Raw genomic sequence first — 25513 nt, forward strand, 5'->3', positions numbered from 1 at the left:
TTGTGGAGCACAGGTTCTAGGCACACGAACTTAGTTGCTCCATGGCATGTGAGATCTTCCTGGACCAGGGATGGAACCCGTGTTTCCTGCATTGGCAGGCAAGTTCTTTACCACTGAGGCACCTGGGAAGCCTGGGTCCTGCACTCTTGCTGCTGCCTCCAGAGAAGTTTCTGATAAAGAATCTGATCCGGGTAAAGCTCTTGAGTTCATTGCCCTTCCTGTCCTCTCCACCAAGGCCATAAAACTCAAGGTCAAAGAAATCCTTGAAACCTCCTTGGGATTCCTGGCCTCATCAGTCCAGCCTTTGCTTAAACAGTGGCTGGGAGTCACCTCACACAGCACTCCCTCTTTCTTTGCTACTTCAATAGAGAAACAGTCTTCCTAGAATCAGGCCAAGATTTGTGGCTGTTCCACTTCCAGCCCTTGGTCCAGCTCAGGCCTTTAAAGATGTCCAGAATAACTCTGTCATGCAATAACAACCCTTCACATTCCTAGAACACTCCCTCCACCATCCCACAAAGCCTTTCTCTCCCAGCTTCTCTCCCCCAGCCCTCCAGGAACTGACTCTTACACCCTAGAAACTCCCAGGTCACAAAACAGACCCCAGCACTCCCATGGTGTCTGCCAGGGTCAGAATAAGGAAACCCAGACCCTTGACCCCAATTTTATATTTAACCATGTAAATGAAGAACGCATTTATTTTTAATGCCTAACACAGGTGGCCCCAATTCAACATGAGGTCACTAACCCACTAACCATCACCACACCCAGAACAGGACTCTAACCAGGGCTTTGCCCTATCACAATCAGAGAATTAGTTCTCAAAATCAGACTTTCTGGACTATTTGTCCCTATCTAATTCCACCTCAATTTCTATTCATCTTTCCAGTCCACCCATTATTTTTTTTAATTTGGATTTTCGTTAACAATTTCCTCCAGATTTACACCACTGGAGAATAAGGTCAGCAAACCTAGATCTTCAAATCACGAAAATGTAAGTGTTATGCAAACGATCCTCCAGGTACTTAAAAATTTACTCCAGGGTACTCAAAAATCATCCAAAAGCTGTCCTTGGATATTCATGACTTCTCAGACTTTCACAAACCGATCGATATGTTGCCTCTATATCAAATAGATGGTGCAGTCACTCAGTGACCAGTGCTCTGGGCTGTCCCTGCAGGAAACACTGCTTCCTCCTTGCCTGTGGGGTTTTTCCAAGGGACAGTGACATGCAGCTTTCTGAGAAATCACCTAACAAAATAAGTTCTAGTTCTATTTTCCAGTGCGAGGAGCAATACATTATTTGTCAATCAAGTTCTGAACAAGCTATCCATGTTTGTCTGCCAGAAGACACCTCAAGGCCACGCCTTCCATGCGGAGGCATGAAAATGACAGGCATGAATACACAGACTGGCCTCGCCTTCAGGGTGCTGAACAGCAAAAGGCTGCCTGGCCTTGGGGAAGAAAGGAGACCTTTCACAGCCAACTCTAAGCTTCAGCTGGGAGAAAGGTCCATCCAATGCTAACCCAACCACAAGTATGTGCAATCAACACAATACCTGCCTGAACACAGACAGAAGAAAGCCATCTCTGGTCCAGCTCAATCCAAAACAGGACACAGCTGGACAGACCTGGAAAATTAAGATAGCTGTGTGTGTGTGTGTGTGTGTGTGTGTGTGTGTGTGTGTGTGTGTGTGTGTGTGTGTGTGTGTGTGTGTGTGTATACGTGCAGGGGCACATGTGTGTGCGCGCACGCACTGCTGCTGTATTTAAGAAACTAATGTGGAACACACAACTTGCTTACTTGCTACAATTACTGTGGCTCTTGTGTTCATTAAACACTAGCTAAGAGGCTACCCCCTTCATTGTCCACCTGCCCCACTGAGTATCAGCTTCCCTTCAGCAGGGATATGTTCACTGCCTTCCTCCCAGTATCCAGAACTGGGCCTAGTGCAGAAAAGGTGTGTGACAGATGTCTGTGGAATGGAAGAGACCAGCAGGTAAGCCTGAAAGAGCCCAGGCAGGCACAGGGTGACTGGAGCCTGGGGCCTAACCGTGAGCGCTGGTCCACTTGCAGATGCCTCCCAGCCTCCTGCACTGAGACAGGGTCACATTGGAGGAAACATCCTGCCCCTCAGAGAGCGCGATGGGCAGGACAACCCCACTGATAGGCCTGCCCATGGCTACTCCTCTGTCTACATTTCCTTCTGCCGAGAAGGGATGGAGCCCAGGGAATGGTGTCACTGGGTGTGTGGAAGGCCTGTGACAGTGTCTTCTCTCCCCTAGCCTGGTGCTAAGGGGAGGGGTCAAGCCCAGGGTCCAGATGCAGGACCAGACAGGACAGGTCTTCCTTCAGTCTGCTTCTCTAGACTTGACTTCTTTGGCTGCCCCAGGTCTTAGCTGCAGCATGTGGGATCTTGGTGTGGCACACAGGCTTAGTTGCTCTGCAACATCTGGGATCAGAGTTCCCCAACCAGGGGTCAGACCTGCCTTCTCTGCATTACAAGGCAGATTCTTAACCACCGGACCACCTGCGAAGCCCCCACTTCTCTAGACTGCTATTCTGTTCAGTAAGCCATTTCTGGAAGGTGAAGATGGTAAGAGAAGCGAATGTTGGCAGGAGAAGTGGGGCATGGCAGAAGGGACCCCCTCCCACGGGAAGAGGCTTGCAAGGCCTCAGGACCATCCCCTTCCCTCTGGCAAAACTCCTCTGGCCCAGACATTACTGTGGCCACTAAATCTGATCTAACGCGAGGCCATGTGCTTACTCTGCTACTTACTGCCACCAGAGAACAGAAGCCCAGGAAATTCAGCTGAGCGGGCTCATAACCCAAGTATGAAATTCCTCTCACGTCATGATTCGATCTCGTGACCATGACCTTGAGCAAAGGTAAGCTGCAGGGAACTGTAAAGCCACTGCCACATGCCAACACGAATATACCCAAGCTGCCCTTGCCAACGAAGCCCTGGACACACTCAGGGTTCGAAGCAAACAAGAGCTGAAACACAACTGCTGACCCTGGGCCAGCCAGTGAACTGGGGCCCACTGAAGCTGCATGTTTTCTAAATTCCTTACAAAAAGTAAATGTATTCTCCCTGAGGCTTTGCTATACTCTAGGGAAAGTTCTGGACTCAGAGAATTTCCCTCTCAGGAGAGTGTCTCAGCGAAGGACATCTGATTAGAGGTAGGGCTCCCCCCCCACCCCCCAACTCCCCATACACCTCAGTCTTGACTGACCCAACCATAGTACGGTCCAATAATAGCAGTACTTCTAAGATGGTCTCCAGGACTCCTGTGGTCTGAATGTCTGCACAGTCCTTACCCCCAAAGAGGGTAGCATTAGAAGGGAAGTCTTTGAGGGAAATTAGGTCATGAGGGTGGAGCCCCATGATGGGATTAGCGCCCTTATAAGGGAGACCCCATGGAGCTCCCTTTTTCCTTCCACTAGGTGCGGACATGGAGGGAAGGTGCTGGCTATGACCAGGAGAACCCAACCAGCAGACGACCATGCTGGCACCTTGATCTTGGGCTTCCAGCCTCCACAACTGAGAAATAAGTCTCCATTATTTCTCAGCCCCCTCGGTCAGTGGCATTTTGTTACAGAAGTCCAAACAGACCTAAGACAGGGCCTGTACAGCCAAAAAACACGTTGTAAAGCAACTATACTCCAATTAAAAAAAAAAAAGGACAGGACCAAATCTGAAGTTCCAGGCACATATAAAATCATCCTATAAACAGTAGTTATAATTACTGCAGAAAAAGAAAACGGGTGACAATGGGTGGTTCCTTAACAGCAAGAAGGAGTATGAGGATATCAGTTTGCTTTTGTGTGAATCGCAGGCAGCTGTGTCATTGGCTCGGGGTGAATAAGGGTCACGGCTGTATCTGAATACAGCTACAGAACCCCTCCCCTGCAGCCCTGTGCCCTGCAATGGGTACTGATGGGAAGCCCTTGCTTGAGGTGGGAGGGGTCTGAGAAGGATACATCACCCACAGTCGGGGCCGCTGCCAGTGGCAGGTTCTAGGTACTCAGCCACGGCCCGGGGTTCTGAGAGGCTGGGGGAAGGCAGGTGCACCCTGCCCCTCCACCACCTGTCGTGTCTCCCCCCGACCTCCACCAGCTGCCCCATCTTCTTCAGCCACGCTCACCACCCACTGTGAGCACAAGGACCCTGCTATCCAGGCAGCCTCAGCTACCCCCAGGCCCCTGAGGCTTCCTGAACCCCCAAGTCACTGCCCAGAGCACTCTCCTCCTACCCCTCCCACCCCACTCCCATTCACAGTTCCTTCAGTGACAACAGCTACTGAGAGGATGTCCTGTGCCCAACACTGCTCTGAATCCTAGGCACATCCATGGAGCCTCACAACAGCCCAAGGGTTGGAAGTTACCATCACCCATCCCATTTTCCAGATGAGAAAACTGAGGCACAGAGGAGATAGGTGACTTCTCAAGGCTATTCAGCTGAAAGGGTCAAGAATCAGGTCAAGATTAAAACCCAGTCTGGCCCCAAGGGCTGCTCTCAAAACCCACAGCTTCAGAACAACTTGAATTCTATTATAAAGGTTCCCAGACTTGACAATTTTGCCATTGGCCAATTCCAATGTAACAATCTTTCTTTGTTGTTGTTGTTTAGTTGTTAAGTCCTGTCCGACTCTTTGCCACCCCATAAACAGTAGCCTGCCAGGCTCCTCCATCCATGGGACTCTCCAGGCAAGAGTACTGGAGTGGGTTGCCATTTCCTTTTGGAGAGGATCTTCCTGACCCAGGGATCAAACCTGGGTCTCCTGCACCGCAGGTGGATTCTTTACCACTGAGCCACCAGGGAAGACCAACATTTTTACTTGGGTTGGTTCAAATTAGCAAGAGAAGTGTTCCAGGCCGCTCACAGTAGTGGAATTGAGCCTAATCAGGATGGAGGAGAATGGGGTGGGGGATGGATTTACTTCACGATTCAGTGTTTGGCCCCACATTCAGAACCACCTGCCCCAGGGTCTGTCTCCCGCTCATCCTGTCTTTCTCACCCAGACACCACCCTGTGGCACAGAAGTGACAGGTCAGACTTCTTCCCTAATTCACACCTGATTTCCCTTGGACCTCAGCACAGGCCTTCAGCCCAAGTTTTGTCTCCGGAAAAGTTCTTTCCTTTCCAGACTCAGAGCCCTGCTCACAAAGAGAGAGCCAACACCAACCCACTAAGAACCCCTGAGGTTCCTGCCAGCCCCGGGCGAGAGCGGTCTGCGGCCCCAGTCCAACCATAACCAGCAGGGAGGATGGGGCTGTCAGCCCAGACAGAGCAAAGGAATCCACCCTCCCTACGGCCCAGAAACCTTGCACCAGCTTCCCAGAGGACACTGAACTGGATTTGCTGATGGGAAATTGTCAAGCCTCCCCAGATCTGGACCCCCCTTCTTCCCAGGTTCGGATGAGGTCCAAAACAGTCACGGGGGGCCAGCAGAGAAAATGAAGGGCCAGGCAGCCCCTCCTCCCTCTCCAGGCCATCACCCCTCCCCTGGTACCCACAGTGACCCCTCCTGCCTCTAAGGGCCTGAGAGCACCAAGCCCTGCCCCCAAGCCGCTCCAGCACCTGCACTTTCTGTACCTCAGCCCACAGCCACACCAGGACTCCACCGCCCTCAGGCCTACCTGCTCTGCAGCCGTCCCTTGTCCCTTGGAGGCCATGTGGAGCTCTCTGGCACTGACCTCTCCAGTCAGTATTCATGGTTAACTTTGTCCTGGGGTGGGCATGGGGGTGCCAGGAACACACGGCCCTGGGTCGGTTAAGGGATGTGTTGTCTGTACACAGGTGTGCAGGCCTGTCACCAGGCTCTGCCCCCCGGCAACCCCACTGTTCACACCTTCACCACCTCTGAGACTCCAGAGCACAACCCACAGAGCAGACACTGCATTGTCCGACCCGTCTCTGGCCTTTCCAGCTGGGGGAGCCTGAGAGTCCTTGAGGCTGGCTAGGCGTCAGGTCCCACCTTTACTACTGAGGACGACCGCGAATCCCAGTGAAGATTGTAGGCGTCAGCCACCCACACAGCAAAGGCTGCCCAGCCCTAGGGTCAGGTGACCAGAAGACAGCAGGCCCCTCGCTGGTTATAGGGAGCCCTCCAGGCAGCAGGTCTTGGGCAGCAGATGGAAGGGTATGGCACCGTGGGCACTGGGGGCTGCATGTCTGCCAAGCCTCGAGGTGGCCCTGCAGGATCTCAGGGTTGCCAGCCCCCTGGGCCGTTCCCTCCGGGGGTCTTGATTTTATACCTCCTGAAGTCTTGAAGTGGCCAAGGAGGGGGCGGGGAGGGTGGTGGAGGAGCGTGGCCGATTGGGCCTCCACACCACCCAGGCACAGCTCCCGCCCCCACACCCCCAGCCCACCGGGTCTGCAGCCGCCAGAAGCCCAACCGCACAGCTGAAATAGAAGCCCCTCCCCTACCGGAAGGCTGGTCTCAAGAGGCCAGGCGGAGGCCTTCGCCCCTCCCCTTCCCCACCCTCGGGTGCCTGCGCCCCGCCCCTCCCCTCGGCAGGCAGCTCGTCCTCCCACGAGGCGAGCCCCTGCCGCATTTTGCACAGCCGAAAGGGGCTCACAGAAACAGGGGGCCAGTGCCAAGGCAGGCGGTTGTTATTCACACTGAACGTCAGCCAGGGGCTTCCCAGAAAGGCCCCCGTCAAGAAGATCGACTCTCGTGGGGGTCATTCCCCACGAGACCGACTCTCGTGCGGTCCCAAAATAGGGCCATTCTAAAATGTGAGATTTCAAGAGCTTGCGCGGAAGAAGGGGGAAGAACAGCATCGTGTAGAGAAGAATTCAAAGCACTTGCCAGCTTCAAACTAAAGTCTCAAGGAAACTTAAATACTGGTTTAAAACCAGCTCGATCCAAGTAACCCAGGACTCCTGCCTGATTCTGGGAGCCGGCACGGGGATTCCTGACCGAGTTCTGCAGTCAGAGTTACTCAGAGGCCAGCAGGGGACACCGCACACAAGCCTGGCGGCCCTTGGCCTCTTGTACCCCCGCCCAGAGGAGCCCACCCCCACAAACCCACTTCCCTGCCGGACAGGTGCCCCTGTTCCAGTGCCTCACAGTAACGGGGCTGGTTCATCCCAAAGCACCCCACCTCTCCACCTCACTATACCAGTTAATAATCCTCCCCTTCAGTTGCCCTCATTTGTTAATACAGGAGTTTGCTTGCTGCAAACTGTAATTAATCTGTGGGTGAGAAGCACCAGGTGCAAGGTTGGGGGCTGGGAGGGGCAGAAGTGCTGCCTTTTAGCAGACCCTAAATTGTTCTCCCAAGGTGAGGTCCTCTCCCTGGAAAACCCACCCACCCCTCCCGGCACCACCAGCAGCAGGGCCACCAGCCCTTCTGCTCATCAAATCTGAAATCCTTTCCTGGCATCCCTTCACCTAGCCCTGACCTACAGCTAAATGAGGCTTGCATCCTCCCAGATCCTGGCCTGGGCTTTCATTCCCCTGGGCTGCTCAGCACCCAGCACCCAGGGGAGGAGAAAACAGGCTCCGGGAGCCAGAAATGTTCTCTAGGTCGTCCACAGTCAGGGACAAAGCGGGTGGGAACACAGGGCACCCACCCGGCTGCCCCGCCCCACAGCGCACTGGCCTTCGAAACCCTCCTGGCCTCTCAAAACTCACTCCCAGGACTTCCTCAACGTCGTCTCCAGCCACATCCCAGCGAGACTTCCTGCTTCCTCCCGCCAGAGCCCAGGGGGCCCTTCTGTGACAGTAACAAGTGGCCACAACCGGGACAAGAGCCAGCCTCTGAGGAGGTACCTCCAGGCTTCAGACCTCGCCGCTCCCTCTGCCCAGGGCTGCTGTCTGACTGCCGCAGACAGAGGGGCGCCTCAGAGCCTGGGGCCTATCCTGTGTTCCCAGTGGCCCCTCCACACTGGGCGCAGTAATGCTCAGTGCCGACTGGCCCAGGGAGGAGGCGCCCTCCACGGTGGGGCGGGGGTGGGGGCACGTGGGTCTGCTCTGTGCCTCCACAGGGCCTCCTCACTATGCACCCTCTACATAAGAAAGCCCAGCTGGAACCACCACAGAAATCACCCCCTCCAGGGCTGAGGCCACAGTGGAAACTCCACTCAGCTCACGTGTGGGTACATGGGGGGCGGGGGGACCAGGCCTGCTCTACTCTGCAGCCCAGCCGCCCAGCTCAGCTGCACAGCCTGCCCGCGACCGCAGCCGCGCTGCCCTCACAGTAACCCACATTCACAGCGGAAGGCCAAGCCAGGGCTAAAATCTGCTCCAGCTTTTTTAAAAGGTCACGTCTTGGATAAGTGACAAGGTTCTACTGTAGAGCACAGGGAACTGTATTCAATATTCTGTGATCAACCATAATGGAAAAGGATGTGAAAAAGAATATATATATATATATATATATATATATATGCATAACCGAATCACTTTACTGTATAGCACAAAGTAACACAAGATTATAAATCAACTATACTTCAATAAAATAAAGTTTTAAAAAAACTGTAAAAGGCTCATGTCTGGACCCCTCCTCAGAGAGTCTCAGATGGAAGATCCTGGGTCAGGGCCTGGTGAAGACTCTCAGCCCACTCTCTGCTCTGACTGGGCACCAGGCTCAGAGGCACCCCCGCTGAGAGGCCCTGAGTGCAGTACACAGGGACCAGCTGTCTGCTCTGCTCCCCGCCCTCTGACCATTCCCCGCTTGGAAATCCTTGGCCCAGACCCCAGGCTCCAGGCAGGCAGTGGTCTTGAACTGCCCCCCACCTGTCTAGAAGAAAGGGATTTGTGTTTGTGCACATCCCCACCCCCAAGCATCTCTAGAATCTCTCTGCTTGAGCTGACCGTGAAGAATCAGCTTATGAAATAGGTATGTGGACAGCTGGGAGGAGCAGTGGCCAGTGCTATCTGGCTGGACCCCCTCAGGGAGACACCCAGGTTATCTGTGCCTGCCTGGCGTTACAGACCTCAGGCGGTGCCAGAGGGCCCAGGATTGCCGGCCTGCTGGCTCCCTCAGACGGGTTCAGACACACCTCTGTGCAGAAGCAGGCTGGAAATCAGCTGGGCAGCCCTGTGGCCTGGGCTCCGGCCTCAGGTCACAGGCTGCCCCTCCTCCCTGGGAGATGCTTGCCGGCCATCCCAGGCTGATCCCTGCCCCTTTGCTTCCCATCAGGAAGTGAGCACCACGCCTGAAGAAGGAAGCGCGTCTGGAGGACAGAACCCCAGCCAAAGAGGCTGTCCTTCTCCCAGAGCCACGCGGCCAGTACCACACAAGGCCGATCGCGCTGCCTAGCCACCCCCGTGCCTCCGCCTGGTGGGCAGGATGTGCCTGGGAACTGGCACTGCCAGTGCTACAGACAGGTGTTGGACAGGATGGAGACACTGGGCTGCCCCGGGGTTCCCAAAGTGGGTCCTGCCAGACCTCACGCACCCTAGGGAGGCGCGGTTGGAAATACATGCCAACAGCACTGAGAACTTGAAGACAGTGTAGACCCCACCCCCAGGCAATGGCCCAACTCCCAGAGCAGGAGCAGGGCGGCGTCTCCACAACCCAGGAGAGCAGTCCAGGGAGGATCCTTGGACATGGAGAGCAGGCTGTAGATACATGCACGTTTCAGGCATGTGTGTGAGGGTGTGTGTGCACATGTGGATCCACGTGTCACTAGTATTTGGGGCAGAAGGGGGTTCATGTTACAAGCTCTCTGCTGATTCTTCAGATGCACTTCCTCAGAAGAACTCAGCAGACTCAGAAAGGACAAGCCTGTGCCCCTGAGCAACAAGACGGGTCCCCCAAACTTCAGACAGACGAGGCAGGTGGGGTCCTGGGAAACCACATTGCCCTCGGCACCCTGGTCCCTGAGAACCTCAGCCCCACACAGCCTCCTTCAAGGGCTCTCAGGTCACGGATCTGGAACTTTGTCCTCAGGCCACCAAGGCCTGTGACCGTCCTGGGGCACCTTGGGTGCCACCACGTGAGTCACTTGGCAGGAGGGCACTTCAGTTTAGTGGCAGTTTATATGCTGGCAGGACAACCAGCACCAAGTGTAGGCAGCTCTCCTCTGAGACAGGAGGGAGAAAACCTCACACTGAAAACCTAACATGACCAGGAAAATGATTAATCCAGGTCCCTCAAAAACTAGCTGCCATTACAGACAACCCAGTCACACGCTTCTCTTTTCCCTCAAACAGTAAATAGCAACAGTCACGGGGCATTAAGACGAGCTGAAGTTTGTAAAACCATTTTGTTAGGCTGAGTCTGTTTATTTTTAGAGAGAATAATAAATTCTTTGCCTGCACTTATAGGTTTATACCTGCTCAGGGCAGCTTTGCAATGGAAATAAAGTTGTTCTTTGTTTTAACAAGCTGGCAATCTTCCTTAGACTCCCCCGCAGTGACAACCACACACTCAGAGGCTCACCCAGAGGCCCTTAGAGGCCCGACATGGCCCAACACCAGCTCATGGTCCGGGTCCACAGGAGGACAGGAGGAAATTAGTCCATAGCTGGACCCCCTTCACCTCCTCCACCCTCATCAGAGCCCTCATCTTCTACTGAACAATCACACATAGATCAAGTTGGGCCAGTGAGGGTGAAGAACATTGGAGCAGCTCACCTGTTAGAGCAGTGCCCCTGACTCCAGTGTGCAGAGCCCAGGGCTCCCAGGCCACATGGAGTTCAGAGGTTATCTGTCCAGGGGACCCAGCTCAATGCAGTGACAGGCAGTAAAGGCTGAAAGGGACTGTGACAGCTGAGGGTATTGGGCGCAAGGGGAGGGATAAGCAGGGCAGGGCCCGCTAGGAGCCACAGCAGATTAACTAACGTCACTTTGCTACTTCTAGGAGTCCACCTGAATACAGCTTCACCAGGCCTGGTGCACTCGATCTGTGATAAAACCTGAGTCTGAGAAACAAGCAGGAAACCAGGGGTCCCTGGGGCCTGGAACTCTGAACTCTCCTCCTGCCGTGTCCCCTTCCTTACCTCCCCATCAGCCAAGCACACCTGCACCTTCTCTCTGTTCCTGGGATCCCTGGGCTAGGACTGGATGTTCTCTCTCCATCTTCCTCAGGCTGCACCATCTTCCTGAGGCCGCTCCTTGTCAGCAGCATGTAAAGTGACCTTCACCGGGTCGCTGGCCCACACCGGGGCCATGGGCCTGGGAATGTTCATCACTGTAATGTACCCCAGCCTGCCATGACTGCTACAGTGGCGCTCAGTGACATCTGTTGAATGGCTGGCCAAGAAGCCCTGAGCCACCCACCAGGAGGGTAATCATGCCCACAACTACCTGGGGTACTAAGGGACCACAAGCTAGGCTCCCAGTAGGCCTGAAATAGCCCTATAAAGGTGAACTGAAGCTTGAGCCAAGGGGTTTTCCCACGAGGATGTGGCCACAGACCAGACACCTCTGAGCAAGACAGTCCCAGGAAGGAGCAAGGCTTCAGGAAGACAAGTACCTGCTCCCGACGCCAGGTCTGCTCAAATCCCCCAGTGCACACACTTGGTGTACAGAATACGTGATCACAGATACCCTGTGATCCCTTAAATATCATGGCCCTTGTTTTATTTTAGCCTCATTTCAAAGTCTTGGGTTTACTGTTGTGCCACTATCATGACGCACTAAGAGGGGCTGATTTTAGTTACCCCAGCATGTATGTGATTCAGCTCATGTTCATATTCACTTTTCCTGAGACCAAAGAACAGTTCCAAAGTGGAAATGCCCCCTGATACCCATATAATGCCCTGCCAAGAACTGGTCACAGGCACACGGAACTGCTTGACCAAGAGTGACCCTGTGCCTCGAACATTCGTCATACTTGTTTCTGAGGACCCTGTTCTCTCCAGCAGAATCCAAAGACACCAAGTACTGCCCAGGTGGATGAGGACGCCAGGCTTCCTCCCATCCACAGCTCTGTGGCAGCATTTGGCACTGGTGCCCACATGTGCACGCAGAGGCACCCGCCATCAGGGGACACACCGTACCTGTAGGTGATCTTCACTTCAGTTCCAGGCTCATCTCGCTCCCAGATCAAAGCGATGCTCTCCGGGGACTTCTGAACGTGCTGATCCAAGCAGTTGACTGCACAAAAACAGGTGCATGGACGTTACACTTGGTGCCACTGGAGTCAGAACGGGGAGGGTCCAGTTGGCCTGGCTGGCGCCATTCTCCCTAGGTTGAGAGACCTCTCAGGTGCAGGTGACCACTGGGAATTCTGAAGCAGGTGCTTCATGTGTGGAGCACTCCCCAAGTCCCAATCCCCAGCCTCATTCCCCGCCCCCACCACCACCACCCTCAGCCAGCGACCTGACCCAACTGGCCCTGTGGTTTTCAAGGCTCCCTGGAAATTCTGACACAGCCAGGGCTGAGCACTGCAGCCTAGGCTGTAGGAAAGAAGACTCAATGCAAACAGGGGCTGATTCCGTGCAGTGCATGGGGAGGGTGCTCGTGGGGTAGGGGTGCGATCCAGGACAAGGACCCACATCCCTTCTCAAGTGTCCATCCAGCACCCAGCTCCCAGAAGTGATGCACTGACAAGGGAAACGTCTCGCTAGTTTTCCAGGAGGCTTGCTCCCCTCCCCCTCCGTTACCGAAGCTCAGGTCATATGACTGCCCACAAAAACAGGTCGGTTGTGGTGGTTTACTGTCAACCTGAAGATCAGTAGGATCATGTTCATTGCTAACTTCCTGTTCACCACCACTGACTGGACTTCAAGGTGAGCTTGGCTCTGGCCAGTTTTTGCCAGAGCCCCTTCCAGCCGGCCCTCGTGGCCTGTCTTCATTCCTCACCTCCCCATCAGCAGGGAAATAAATACCTAAAAACAGCTTTCAGACCAGCAGCCACTGCCCACCTGGTCTTCAGGGCCACCCACATGTCAAGGTATATAAATTTTTCCTTTCCTGTCTTTTTGGGGCAGTTATTCATCTTCTCCCAAACTATCTTCTACAGAAATGGGAGATGTACCCTTTGCCAAGTCTAACTCACAGGGCTGGGTCAGAATCAGATGGAAAGCAATCCTGAGAGGTTACAAGAATATGAGGTCGGTCACCACCCGATAATCACCCTGCTGGGAGTTCCTACAAATATTTCCTGATGGAAAACCATTCTGACAGAAGTTATGGGAGACTCTCCCCATAACAAACCCATAATCCTCGAGAGGGTGAACTCCCATGGAAACATTTACAAACTTTAGCTTGTGTCTGTGTGTGCCTATGTGCATATGAATCACATTTTTTCCCTCTCAGGATATTTTATCTATCCCTTACTCTGGGAGGTGGGAGGGAAGTTCAAGAGGGAGGGACATATGTAAACCTATGGCTGATTCCTGTTGATGTATGGCAGAAACCAACACAATATTGTAAAGCAATTATCCTTCAATTAAAAATAATTTTTTTTTTAATTTCAAGTTTCTAACAGGTATATAAGCTATACCTCACAAACTTGATAAATGAAGTTGGGGATGTCATGGGGAAAATTCCTACTTATTGCCACAGGAAAGTTCTTTGAACTACTAGAAAAACAGAAGAGAATAAATCCCCACCCACCCCCCAAAAAAAAAGAAGAGACAAAAGCAGAAAGACAAACTGAGAAGAAGGGGCTTGGTGGCAAAACTTGGATTTACAGAATAAACCTGACATCAGTCATGTGTGTGTCAGTCTGGTCCAAAGTTCTTTTTCTTAATATTTATTTATTTTTGGCTGTTCTGGGTCTTCATTGCCATGCACAGGCTTTCTCTAGTTGCAGAAAGCCAGGGGCTACTCTCTAGTTGTGGTGTGTGGGTCTTCCATCATGCGGGCTACTCTCTAGTTGTGGTGTGTGGGTCTTCCATCGTGCTGGCTTCTCTCATTGTGGAGCACAGGCTCTAGGGACACGGGCTTCGGTGGTTGTGGCTCATGGGCTCAGTAATTGTGACACATAGGCCCACTTGTCCCACGGCACATGGGACCCTAGTTCCTGGACCAGGGATCTAATCCGAGTCCCCTGCATTGGTAGGCAGACTCCCAACCACTGGACCACCAGGGAAGTCCTGGTACAAACTTTAGAAGAGTTTTCACATTAAGACCACAGATTTCTGGCTTTCTTGAACAATCAGCAGATGAGGCCATACCCACACCTTGCAGCTGAGGTGGTGACCACTCTCAGCAGGAGTGGGTCCTGGCACCTCCCCTTGCTAGCCATGCCAAGTCTGCTCAGGGTCCTGCCTCAGGGCCTTTGCAGTTTCTCCCTCCCTGGGGGACATCGTCCCACCCTCCCCACCACTGCACACCATCTGGTACCCAGCCTCCCCCAGGTCTCAGCCAACACGTCCTCACTCCGCTATGGAGCACTACTCCTCCCTGGGACCTTATGCCTCCCAGACTGTAACAGCCCCTGTGGTGTTTCCAACCTGCTGCCCCTTTGTGGGCAGGGGTCACATGCCCAGTTCCTGTTTGGACACCTGCAGCCTGACCCAGGGCTCCGAGCACAGGAAGCCCTAAGTTCTGGATGATGGATGGACCTGCCAAGTCCTCAAGTTAGAGGATGATGTGGGGTCCAGGTGACACCAGGCTGGGTGCGTGCCTGGGAGAGGGAACAGACCTCTTCTCATCTTCCTGGCTTTGTCCCTCAAGAAGTTTCCTTTTGGGGCCTACATCAAGGCTTCTGATTTCCCAAGGATCCCAGATGACTTGTGAGCCTGTAACTTTCGAGACCCCACCCTGAGTCTCTGACTGAACAGGTCTGGGTGGTCTTGAGGATTTCACTTCTACCAGGATCCAACTTGATGTGTGATTGCAGGTCCGGGACCTCTTTCACACAGGCGGGTGCATACACACACACACATATGTCTTCTGGTGCGTACAGTCCAGAGTCCCGGGGAGCTTTCTTTTTCCAGTGGTGGTGGTGGTGGTTTAGCCACTAAGTCGTGTCCAACTCCTGGATAGGAATAATTAAAGACCCTTGCCATCTCTGCAAGACATCCGGCCGTGCCCTCATTGGATGGCAGCCTGGGGTCACGGTTAAAATCACACTCTAGAGTCAGGCCACTGTCTGACCACTCACTAACCGTAGACTCGTCTATTTATCTCTAAACACCACCTCTAAATCTTACTCTCCTAATTGGTGGTGGTAATGGTTCCGGACTCTAGGAGGCATGGTAATAATTAGATGCCACTGGAGTTTTCCGGCCATGGGGTGCGACTGTGTCCCCAAGGGAAACTGAGTTCACAGCTGCCATGGACAACCCTCAGACGACAGTGTCCAGAGAAAGCACAGGGCTGGGTCTGAGGCGACGTGGCTCTATGGTGCCATGTGTATGTTGACTTTTAACACATCTGCATGGCTCCTGCTGTGGAGGAAAGGAAGGAAACCCTTACATCTCTCATTTAAAAAAAAGAAGTCTCCACCAAAGAACTGGGCAGCAAGACAACAGAATTTCATTTCCAAGTATTTCCAAGAAAAATTGGGCAAGGAGAGAGCAACTTAAGGCTTGGCTCAAACCCGATCTCTTATTTTGATCCTTTTCCAAATTTCCCAGCACACAGCAATCTCTCCTCCCACAACTCCATTCGGCACTGACTCATCTTCCCAGCAGCCCCCATTCTGACACAACATCAGCTCTGCTAAATCCGCCCCCAACTGGGTCACAAGGTCCCTATGGGCAGGGACCACTTCCCTACGATTCCTTCACCTCGGAAGGGGGGGATGATGGGACAAAGTTCCTAATTCTCCCCTTAGCAGCTGTAAAACCTTGAGCACTGTCACCAGTGTGGACCTGCTCCTTTACTGATCTGTGGTCCTTCTCCTCATCAGAACGCAGGCTCTGAGGCACTGGGGCATTTTATGCGTGATCCCCACCAAACACGAGCTAGAGCCCTTACATCCACATCTGTACAATGGGGCCACCAGACACTTCAAATTGGTGTCACAAGGATGTCATGAGATGAGGCATCACAAAGTTCACCTAAGGGCAAGTCTGCACCCGGGCCTGATGTGGCTCTGCAAGCAGGTAAGTGGGTATGTGTGGTGAGTTTGGGTTTGTTTTTAAGAAGAGGTGATGAGGGACTTCCCTGCCAATCCAGTGGTTAAGACTTCACGTAACAATGAAGGGGTGTGGGTTTGACCCCTGTTCAGGAGGCTAAGATCCCACAAGCCTTGAGGCCAAAAAAATCAAAACATAAAACAGAAGCAATGTTGTAATAAATTCAATAAAAACTTTTAAAAGATAGCCCACATAAAAAAATTAAGACATTATTAAAAAAGAAAAGGTGACCAGAGGGTCATCAGTTTCATCATAAACATGTACACAAAAATGCAGGCATTTCCATCCAACAAACTTGTTGGTTGTTTAAATGCATCCCTGCCCCTCCTCCTTTTACAAAAATTTAATTTTAATCCAAAGAGATGAGAGAGTTAATATTCACAAGAGGAGTCACAATAGGTTCTTCTATTTAAAGAAAACCTCCCTGGCATAATTTGAGGTATTACGTCAATCACAAAAACTATATTTGCCAACTTTCCAGAAACATCTGCTATTTAAAGCAAGTCATGTCTCTAACAACTGGGGAGGATTCAGAGCTTTCCGAGGGTCCCTCCTCCTGAGACCTGAGGTCATGTATTCACTGAGAGTTCCTTGAAGGACCTGAGTGAGCTACTTCAGCCACTGGGAGGAAATGCAGCCTCAAAGGCAGGCTCTTGCCATCTCAACGTTTCTGCCGTCTGAATTATTCGAGGCACGTCATGAAGAGGAGAGAGCTACAGCGAAATGGTTTCCACTGCTACAAGGAATGTTCCAAAAAGCGTCCAAGGAATCTCTGTGTTCAATGCTAGTTATAAACAGTCTATCCTTGAGCTTGAAAGTAAGAATACACACACGCGTGTTTCAAATTCAGACTCAAAATAGAGTTTCGTTTTGTATTCTGAAAGCAACACGTCACTACCCTCCAGTTCTGCATCTGCAGCTTCCTGATGTCTCAAGTTTATACCCACGGAGCAAAGACATCTGTTGAGTCCTGTGAGGGAAAGAGCCAAACTTCAAAAGCTGAAAAGAGTCCTTATCAGAACGTGGCTTTCTAAAGAGTTTCGGGTTTCATGCAAACCAGTTCACTGCAGGGGGTGTCAGGTCTACCTACCCCCCCCAACCCCACCCCGCCCAGGGCCCTCTGACACCACAACCCCCCACCGGCCTGGCTCTCCCATGGTCCAGGAGGGCTTTCAGAGCCACGTCAGCCACCTGCATGCCCTCCCCAGCCTGCTTCCCAGAATAGGCTGGTCAGATGGAAAACCTGTGTGGTCCCATTCAGAGGCAAAGCAGCACGGCTGAAGAGCAGGTTCAAGGTTACAGCCTCCTCCCCGGATTCATTAATAAATAACAAAGGCCAGTGATTGGGTGCAAGGAATGTTCTGAAGACAGTGCAGAATGCTTCACAAGCGTTTTCACATTCAATGCTAACAGTAGTCCCAGGTCACCTGCCGCTGGTCAGAAGCCTAGCAGCTTCTGCCTTGGTCTCTGGGACCTCTGGTAGCCAACAGCCCTGGGTCTAGTCACCACCTTGTGAGAAGCTCCTTGTGGGTGCTCCAGGCCACAGCTCCAACTAAGCCCAGCCTGTAGGCCAGGCCGCAGACATGGGAGTGAGCAAGGTAGATGACTAGAGTCCCACAGGTGGGGAGCAGAGGCAAGCCACTCCAGTCAGGCCCTGTCCAAAGTCCTGACCCACGGAATCCGAGAGACTAAGAAAATGGCACGGATAGGAACTGGAACAGAATTTCAGTTACGCACTGTTCTCACATTACAAATGAGGAGACACACCAAAGAACATTCAGGGGAGGGCAGGGGGAGTAAATTAGGAGAGTGGGATTGACACAGACACACTATTATACATAAAATAGTGTAAACTAATAAGAACCTACTGTAAAGCACAGGGAATTATTCAGTACTCTGTAATGACCTATATGGGAACAGAATCTGAAAGAGTGGATATGTGTATATATATACTTGACTCACTTTGCTGTGTAGCTAACACAATTGTAAACCAACTATACTCCAAAAAAAAATGAATTTTAAAAAATTAAGCACTTGGCGAGACTTTAGATAGAAAGAAAAAAAAAAATGATCAGGGGAAAACAAGTATTCAAACTCAGGTATGATTCCAAAAACACACCCAGCACCACTGAAGTGTACGGTACCACCCACAGACTCTTTGTTTGTTTGAGAGAGACAGATTGGCATTCATCCCAATCCACCCATTAAGTGGTGCCCCACCTGCCCTGGTTGGACACAGGTCAGTGGTTCTCAACCTTAAGTGTGTATCAGGATCACCTGGAGGATCCACCCCCAGGTTCCTGGCTCTGGCCATCTAGGATGTTTCTACAAAGTTCACAGGTCTTGCCGATGCTGCTGGTCCAGGGACCACACTTTGAGAACTGTACATACAGACCTTCCTGAAGGAGCAAATGGAGTTTTAAGTGATGCTCCTTTGGAATAAGCCAACATCACATGACCATCACACAGACAGACAGAGCATGCCAAAACACACCCCGTTCCACCCCAGCCCACAACTTTCTAGTGGCTCCCAGGATAGCCATAACTTGGTCTGGTCCTTTTTCATATGATCACCTCTGATTTGCAGACACTGGCGACCATCAGAGATATTTCTGACAGATGAGTGCGTCACATACACATTTGATGAGAGAATGTGGCTGAAATGCTGTTTTTCTACAAGGCAGTTTTCTGAAGTTCAGTTTCTGGCTAAGGTAACCATAAAGGAGAAATAAATGAAGAAAAAGAGGCAGAAGAGTGTCTTGCTGTACACCCTAACCCTGACCTTGAACCTGACCGAGTAGGGCTCACAAGGCCCTGGCTGCCCGTCGCACCGGATCTGTCATTACACCACCACCACTCCCCCCTTCTTATCTGAGAGTGAAAGGTGGCACGTGTTCACCTTGAATGTCCCTGGCAGCCTCAGGTCTCCCAAGTCCAAGGCAGCTTCTAAAGGAATTGCAACCTTCCACCCCTTCCCCCTGCACGCAGCTCTCTCGATCCAGGGTGCATTCCACCAACCCTGCAAACCTAAGGGTTTAGCTTTTCTCCCACTAGTCCAAGGACACTTTGTGCTGACTCAATTTTAGAGAAGACACTTATCTACTGAGTCATTTTTATTAAACCAGCAAAGCAATATACAATATAAAAAAAAAAAGTCTGGTCCAAAGTTCCTTTAAATATCTTTGCTTGAAAAATAACCGCAAGAAACTACCTGTAACTCTGGCTACTTCTAAATTTCACGAGTCAAAATCACTACCACTTATTGCTCACTAGTAAGTACTGGGCCTGTTCCATACCCTGTGTGCCTGGTCATCACAACCCAGCCCCTCAGGTGGGTATTGTGCCCTCTAGTCTACACAGGCGGAGAAGGCAATGGCACCCCACTCCAGTACTCTTGCCTGGAAAATCCCATGGACAGAGGAGCCTGGTGGGCTGCAGTCCATGGGGTCGCTAAGAGTCAGAGAGACTGAGCGACTTCACTTTCACTTTTCACTTTCATGCATTGGAGAAGGAAATGGCAACCCACTCCAGTGTTCTTGCCTGGAGAATCCCAGGGATGGGGGAGCCTGGTGGGTTGCCGTCTATGGGGTCTCACAGGGTCAGACACGACTGAAGCGACTTAGCAGCAGCAGTCTACACAGGAGAATGCTGAAACTCAGAGGAACAGAAAAACTGGACCAGTAAAGAAGTGGAACCTGGAAACTTAGACCCCACTGCCCAGTTCAGGCCTTGGTCAGGAAGACCTTTCCTTAAACAGCCCCTAGACTCCCATCTATCCCATTACCCACTTCCTCCTTGACAGGCAGCCCCTCTGACCGCCCCCCCATCTGGCTGCTCACACTCCAGGCCTAGCCTGTCTCCTCCTTCCCTTAGTTGCTGGGCCTTTTGCCCCTGGTGGGCCGGGGCATGGCTGGCAGTGTGAACCCCAGTCCCAAGTCTGGACAGAACCGTAGGGGATTCAATCTCCAGTAGGGGCCAGAGAGGACAGACTGGCGATGGAGCTGGCTTCTGAGACCTCGGAAGACCGGCCCCCTGGGTCTTCGGGGCGAAGGTGAAACTGAGAGCGGGTAGGTCCCACTACTGCTTCCTTCCCGCCCGCCCGCCCGCGGGCTGACTCCGGCTGCCGGCGCGGCTTCCTCCTCCCCGCCACCCGGCGAAGCCCCGTTTGTTTACATGGGCAGGGCTGCTCCCCAGACGGGTCGCCGGCCGGCACCTGGCGGTAACAACGGCCAGAAGCTTTTCGGTTCTGTCGCCGGCCGGCCCCGGGGGCGGGAAGTCCTGCTCCTGGCGCGCCCCTTGCCTTCCACCCCCCGTGCGGCACGCTCGGTGTTAGGGCCGGTGGGGGCCACCGTTAGACTCGGGGCGGGGGGGCGCCGGGGAGCGCGAGCCACGACCGAGGAGTCGGGGCCGGGCCGGCGGGGTGGGGGCGGGGTGGGGGCGGGGTGGCCGCGTCGCTTGCGGGGGAGCGATGCCGGAGCGCCGAGGAGGGGGCGTGTGGAGCCGCCGCACGCTGGGCTCGGGGTCCCCTGGGCGCGCGAGCTGGGGCTCCCCGGTCCCCAGGCCCACTCACCAGACACGTTTAACTGGCCTCCCAGGAACCAGCTGATCCTGCCGCTGCGGAAGTCGCAGTCGCTCACCGTGTGGTAGGGGGTGTCCCACACGAGAGCGTCCCGCGCCAGCGGCCCCCAGAAGGCGGCGGGCTCGCGAGCTGCCAGCTTGATTCGCTCTTGGTAGGAGCCGGGCGGCGCTGCGGGGGCGGAGGCGCTGCTCCAGAGCCGCGGGGCCGCCAGCGCCCGCACCCCCACCCCGCGGAGGCCCCCCAGTAGCCGTCCGACGCCGCGGCCCAAGCAGCGCGCCGCCATCGCGCCTCAGAGTCCCGCGCCTCAGAGCCCTGTGGCAACCCGGCGCCCGCGTGCCCGCGCCCCGCCCCGGCCCCGCCCCGCCCCAGGCCCCGCCCCCCTGCCAACGCCCCGGCCCTCGCCCAATCCCGCTCCCTCTCCCAGTCCTCGCGCGCTCGCGCCCCTCCCTGGCTCCGCCCCCTCCCCGCCCCTCCGGCCAACGCCCCGGGCCCGCCCTCAGGCACCGCCCCCGCCCCGCCCCTCCCAATCCCTCAGCTTGCGCTCCAGAGCTGGGCACCAAGGGAGGGGGAGCAGCTGGGGAAGGGGGGCCTCCCGGAGCGCAGGGTACGGGGTCCCGGGGCGGGCTGCCGGCGCTTGAACCGGTGCGTCCTCCAGCTCCGACGGCTACGCGGCGCGGGGAACCGCAAAGATGGGGAACCCGGGGACGCAGGCTCTTACAAGTGCGGGAGCGATCACGGAGCCAGCGAACCACCAGTTAGGTCCATTCAGCATCTCAGAGGCCGAAGGCATTCGTCTCTTCGTGCGCCCTGGAAAAGGAACACGCAGGTCTGCCTGCACCGGACCCCCGCCAAACTATACACACACAAGCAGCACCCCCGCTCCGTGGACTAAGTGGGGTTCTCTACCCAAGAGGCCGTGGGGGTACCCAGGGAGGTGGTCTAGGGTCCACCGCATTCCTGTGACAACGAAGCAAACGCCCGGGGGTTTCGGCCTGCTGCTGCAGCTTCTGTGTCCTGGGTTCAAAACCTGACGTTTCTAGCTCTCTGACCTCGGGTGAGTTCCTTAAAGGTCCCTGTGCCTACACCACCCCGGCTACTGAGCTCCCTGGGTGTCCCTCCCAGGCTGCAAGTTTCAGACACCAACTCATTTATTCTTATGCAGCCCTGGGGAGGGGGAAACGCATGATATCTCTCTCCCCCAGCTGTACCCAGGAAGCCCGGGAATGGAGGCTATGTCCCAGTTATCAAGCCAGGAAAGATAGAAGGGAACCCACAGAAACTTGCCTCAGCCAGACTCTAATATCACAACACCCACAAACTAAACACATAATAAATAAGATAAACAGAAGGGAGAGGGGAATTTTGAAAGTTAGTTGGTCGGTTGAGTTCCAGCCCATTAGCTGTAAGAGGAACTTCTGCTGTCAGCCCCAGTGTGTGTGTGTGTGTGTGTGTGTGTGTGTGTGTGTGTGTGTGCCCCCTCTCCTGTGCGCCTGCGTGCACTTGCCTGCTTGCACATGGTGCCTGCTTTTTAAGGCTGGAGGTGCTGGGGTCCAGTGAGAACAGTTAGCACTTACACATGGGCGCTGCTCTGTGCCAAGTGCTTGACCTGCATTTTTCTACTTAATTTAAAAGTTATCTGGTGCTATCAAGTCGTGCCCACTCTCAGCTCCCAAGTGGAACATATGAGGACGCTGAGCCCTAAGAAATAAACACGTGCTGGGCAGCAACCCCACTCCCGCCTCAATTTCTGCTTCACCACTTGGCCTGAATCACTTTTTTCTTTTTTTAAGCCTCACCACACAGCATGCAGGATTTTAGTTCCCCAATCAGGGATTGAACCTGGGCCCTACGCAGTGAGAGCACAGATTCCTAACCACTGGACTGCCAGGAAATTCCCTGAATCACCATTTTTAATAGAATAAATAATAAAACTGAAATACAGAAAGACTGTAAGTGTGGCCAGGGGTCCCAAAGATGACTACAGATGGTGGAGCAGTGGGTGAAAACTCCCAGGCATTTGCTCTATAGGTGAGAGGCTCCCCCTCAAGAGGAAGGATCTGTTCCCCACAAGTGGATAAGCAATGCTGCTCCGACTATCCCAGCCCAGGCCCTGAGAGGCCACAGAAGCAGGCCCTAGAGACCCCTGCAGAGAATGTTACCAAACTCAAGTCCACATAAGGCCAACCAACACCAAAACACCTGAGTCTGGAGCAGAGAAAGGTTTATTGCAGGGCCCTGCAAGGAGGGAGGAGGCTCATGCCTTAAAAACCCTAAACTCCCCAAAACTTTTCAGCAAAGCCCTTTTCTGGGAAAGGTAGAGGTGGGGTAGCTGTTGCAGACTTCATGTTGTCAGAGCCTTTATTCTTGAGGTCAGCTCATGGTCAAGTCATGATGTTCCTATAAACCTCCACCAAAACAAACATTAGTATCTGTTCTGACCAGAAAGGGAAGGGGAGTCATTTAATTCTGTCTCCGTGCCTCCTTGCAGCTGTTAACACGCAACAAACCTCGTAAGGAAAACAACATGATTACCCCTCGTTTAACAAACCTCGTAAGCAAAACAACATGATTACCCCTCGTTTTACGGGTTCAAGGTCCCAAGGCTCAGCTTTTGCCCTGCGAGGCCCAGGTCTTTGGTAAGAGGAGGGGTCCCTGTGCAGGCCAGTTACCCTGCTTTGGAGCAATTGTCCAGCATCCAGTTTGGGTCCTCCCACCAGTGCACAGTGTGCTGAAGAGACAGATCTCAGCAGGCAGCCCCTCACAGCCCGGTCCCTAGATCCCACCCAGCCCCAGATGGCACTCAAAGTGCCACAGGCCACACAAAGTCTCCTCAGGCCACACAAAGTGGGGCGGGGTTCCACAAACGGCAACCCATGGAGACAGCTGCTGCCATCAGGTCTTGGAGGTGGGATAGGGGAGAGGTTTGCTGCCGCTTAGAGCCTGGGCTTGGTGGCGGGCAGCTGTGGTGAGGACTCTGCCAGACACAGTCCTCAGTCCGTCCCTATGGCCCCAGGATTACCCACCACCCCAAGGCTGGAAGGCCTGGAGGGCCCGGGGAAGAAGGCCACAATCCACCTCTCACTGCGCTCTGTACCGCCGGGGACAGCTGCAAGCTGACTGTTGGTGGAGCAGCGGGGCCTCTAACTGCCGCCACTGTGGAGCGATAAGAACTGCTGGGTAGCCCTGCCCCGCCCCCTGCCCGCCTCTACTGCAAGAACAATAGGGAAAGTACACGGAATTGACTCTCAAGACGTATGAAACTGGCTTTCCTTCAGGCTGGATAAAGAGAAGTGACTGTGTGTACAGAAAACATTACAGAGCCAACCAGGTGGTACAGAACTGCATGTCCTGTGGCCCAACGTTACCTGAGGTGAGGTCACAGAGGCCAAGGCCAAGACTGCCTCCTGGAAGCGGCTCTCCTCCGGGAACTACGCAGGTGGAGCCACACCCAGTGACGTCCGCAGAACAGCTTTTCATGGGGCCTGGATTGTTCTGAGAACAGCCAGGCCCTTCAGGCAGCCCGAATCATAGAAGCCCTGGCCCTTAAAATAGAAGCAGAGCCCTCCACTGCAGAAAGCAGTGCATTGGCAGGTGCAGACGCGGGAGGCGTGAGAGGGAAACTGGGCTCACTTTACGTCTCAGCCCCGATGTTCAAGTCGGAGATGGCAACCCTCACAATCCTAAGAGGAGGATGCTCTGATCCTCACTTAGCAAACACAGAGAGGGGAGAAGCCATCCAAGGTCTCATGGCTGGCAAATGGGAAGCCTCAGCCGCCAGCGCTCACAACTTGAGCAGCTGAAAGGTGTTTGCCTTCTTAAGCCTCACCTCCCGCGTTGGTCGAAGCTGTGCCACTGGACCCTTCTAAGGAGCAGCTTTGTAGATAAGGGTCCAGGAGACCCTCAGCACTGAGTCACCGGACCCCCTTGCTCCTCAGCCCTTGTTATCACTCCCCCAGCTCCCTTCAATGACAGGATTTGAGGAGTCCCTCCCTGCTGTGTGCATGGGCCAGTGTGGAGGCTGTCAGCTGGACAAGGATAAACCAGACACACCCCCTGAGCCCAAGGAGAGGGAGGGCCAGGGAGACAGGCACCAGCTCAAATGACTGAAATGCAAAGCAAAACCAAAAAGAAAAATCCACACTAAGAGCCTTGAAGTGGGTTGGAGGAAGGAAAGGATGCAGCCGCTGGAGGTCTGGGATTGGTCACACAAGGCTGTCAGGCTTCCTGCCCTCTGGTCGCCATTTCCCAATGTCCCCATGACCTCAGTGGCAGCAAAGGAGAGTGGGGACATGCCTCCAAGGCTTCAGCAGTGGTGGGCTCCACAACCCCCATGCAGTGCCCCATAACATGCACACTGGACCCCCGGGAGGGAGGGTGAACAGTGTCCCCAGGGTGAGAGGGTTCACCACCAAAGAGTGGGAGAGACAACAGGTGAAAACCAGAGAGAACTCCAGGTGGCTCAGGGCTGGCAGTGGTGTCCGCCAGAGCCAGGGACCCCCATCTGAGGAGCCACCAGACTTCTGGGTAGGTCTGTTCTCAGGCAACTCCCTCAGTGAATTCCCTAAATGCCGACAACACCAGACCCCAGAAGCCTTTAACTTTCTCCAGCCCCCGGTGAGCAGGAAAGACTGGGGTGTCAACCACCCACACAGCACAGAAAGGATTTTGGCCTTGGGGTTCTCTGTGGCCCCCAGAAGACACCCCCCACACCCCACAGTGGTCAAGAGCGCCATCAGGGAAGACGGTGGCTTTGCCTGTGAAGTGTCACTGGTACCTGAAGGAACCGGTTCTCTCACTGCCCAGGTCCACAGAGACCTCACACCCACGGCTCTTCCCGCCTCTCTGCCTGGACACTTGCTGTGACAGCAAGCCAGGGGCAACCACAGGACACAGGAGGTCCCTCTCAGGGCCAGTCTCTAACAACTGCGAGCCATG

At 53.9% G+C, this 25513-nt stretch overlaps 1 protein-coding gene across 1 annotated transcript in view; it reads right to left on the minus strand.

Annotated features, from left to right (window-relative positions):
- Nucleotides 1-20882, minus strand: part of ACSS1 (acyl-CoA synthetase short-chain family member 1) — a 44038-nt gene extending 23156 nt beyond the window's left edge. The window contains exons 1-2 of the mRNA XM_018057282.1: nucleotides 20570-20882; nucleotides 11965-12061 (exon numbers count right to left, since the gene is read on the minus strand). Coding sequence (XP_017912771.1) covers nucleotides 11965-12061; nucleotides 20570-20861 — 389 coding nt within the window. The 5' untranslated portion in view covers nucleotides 20862-20882. The remainder of the gene's footprint in view (nucleotides 1-11964; nucleotides 12062-20569) is intronic.

Source organism: Capra hircus, chromosome 13 (assembly GCF_001704415.2).
Source record: "Capra hircus breed San Clemente chromosome 13, ASM170441v1, whole genome shotgun sequence".
Lineage (NCBI taxonomy): Eukaryota > Metazoa > Chordata > Mammalia > Artiodactyla > Bovidae > Capra > Capra hircus.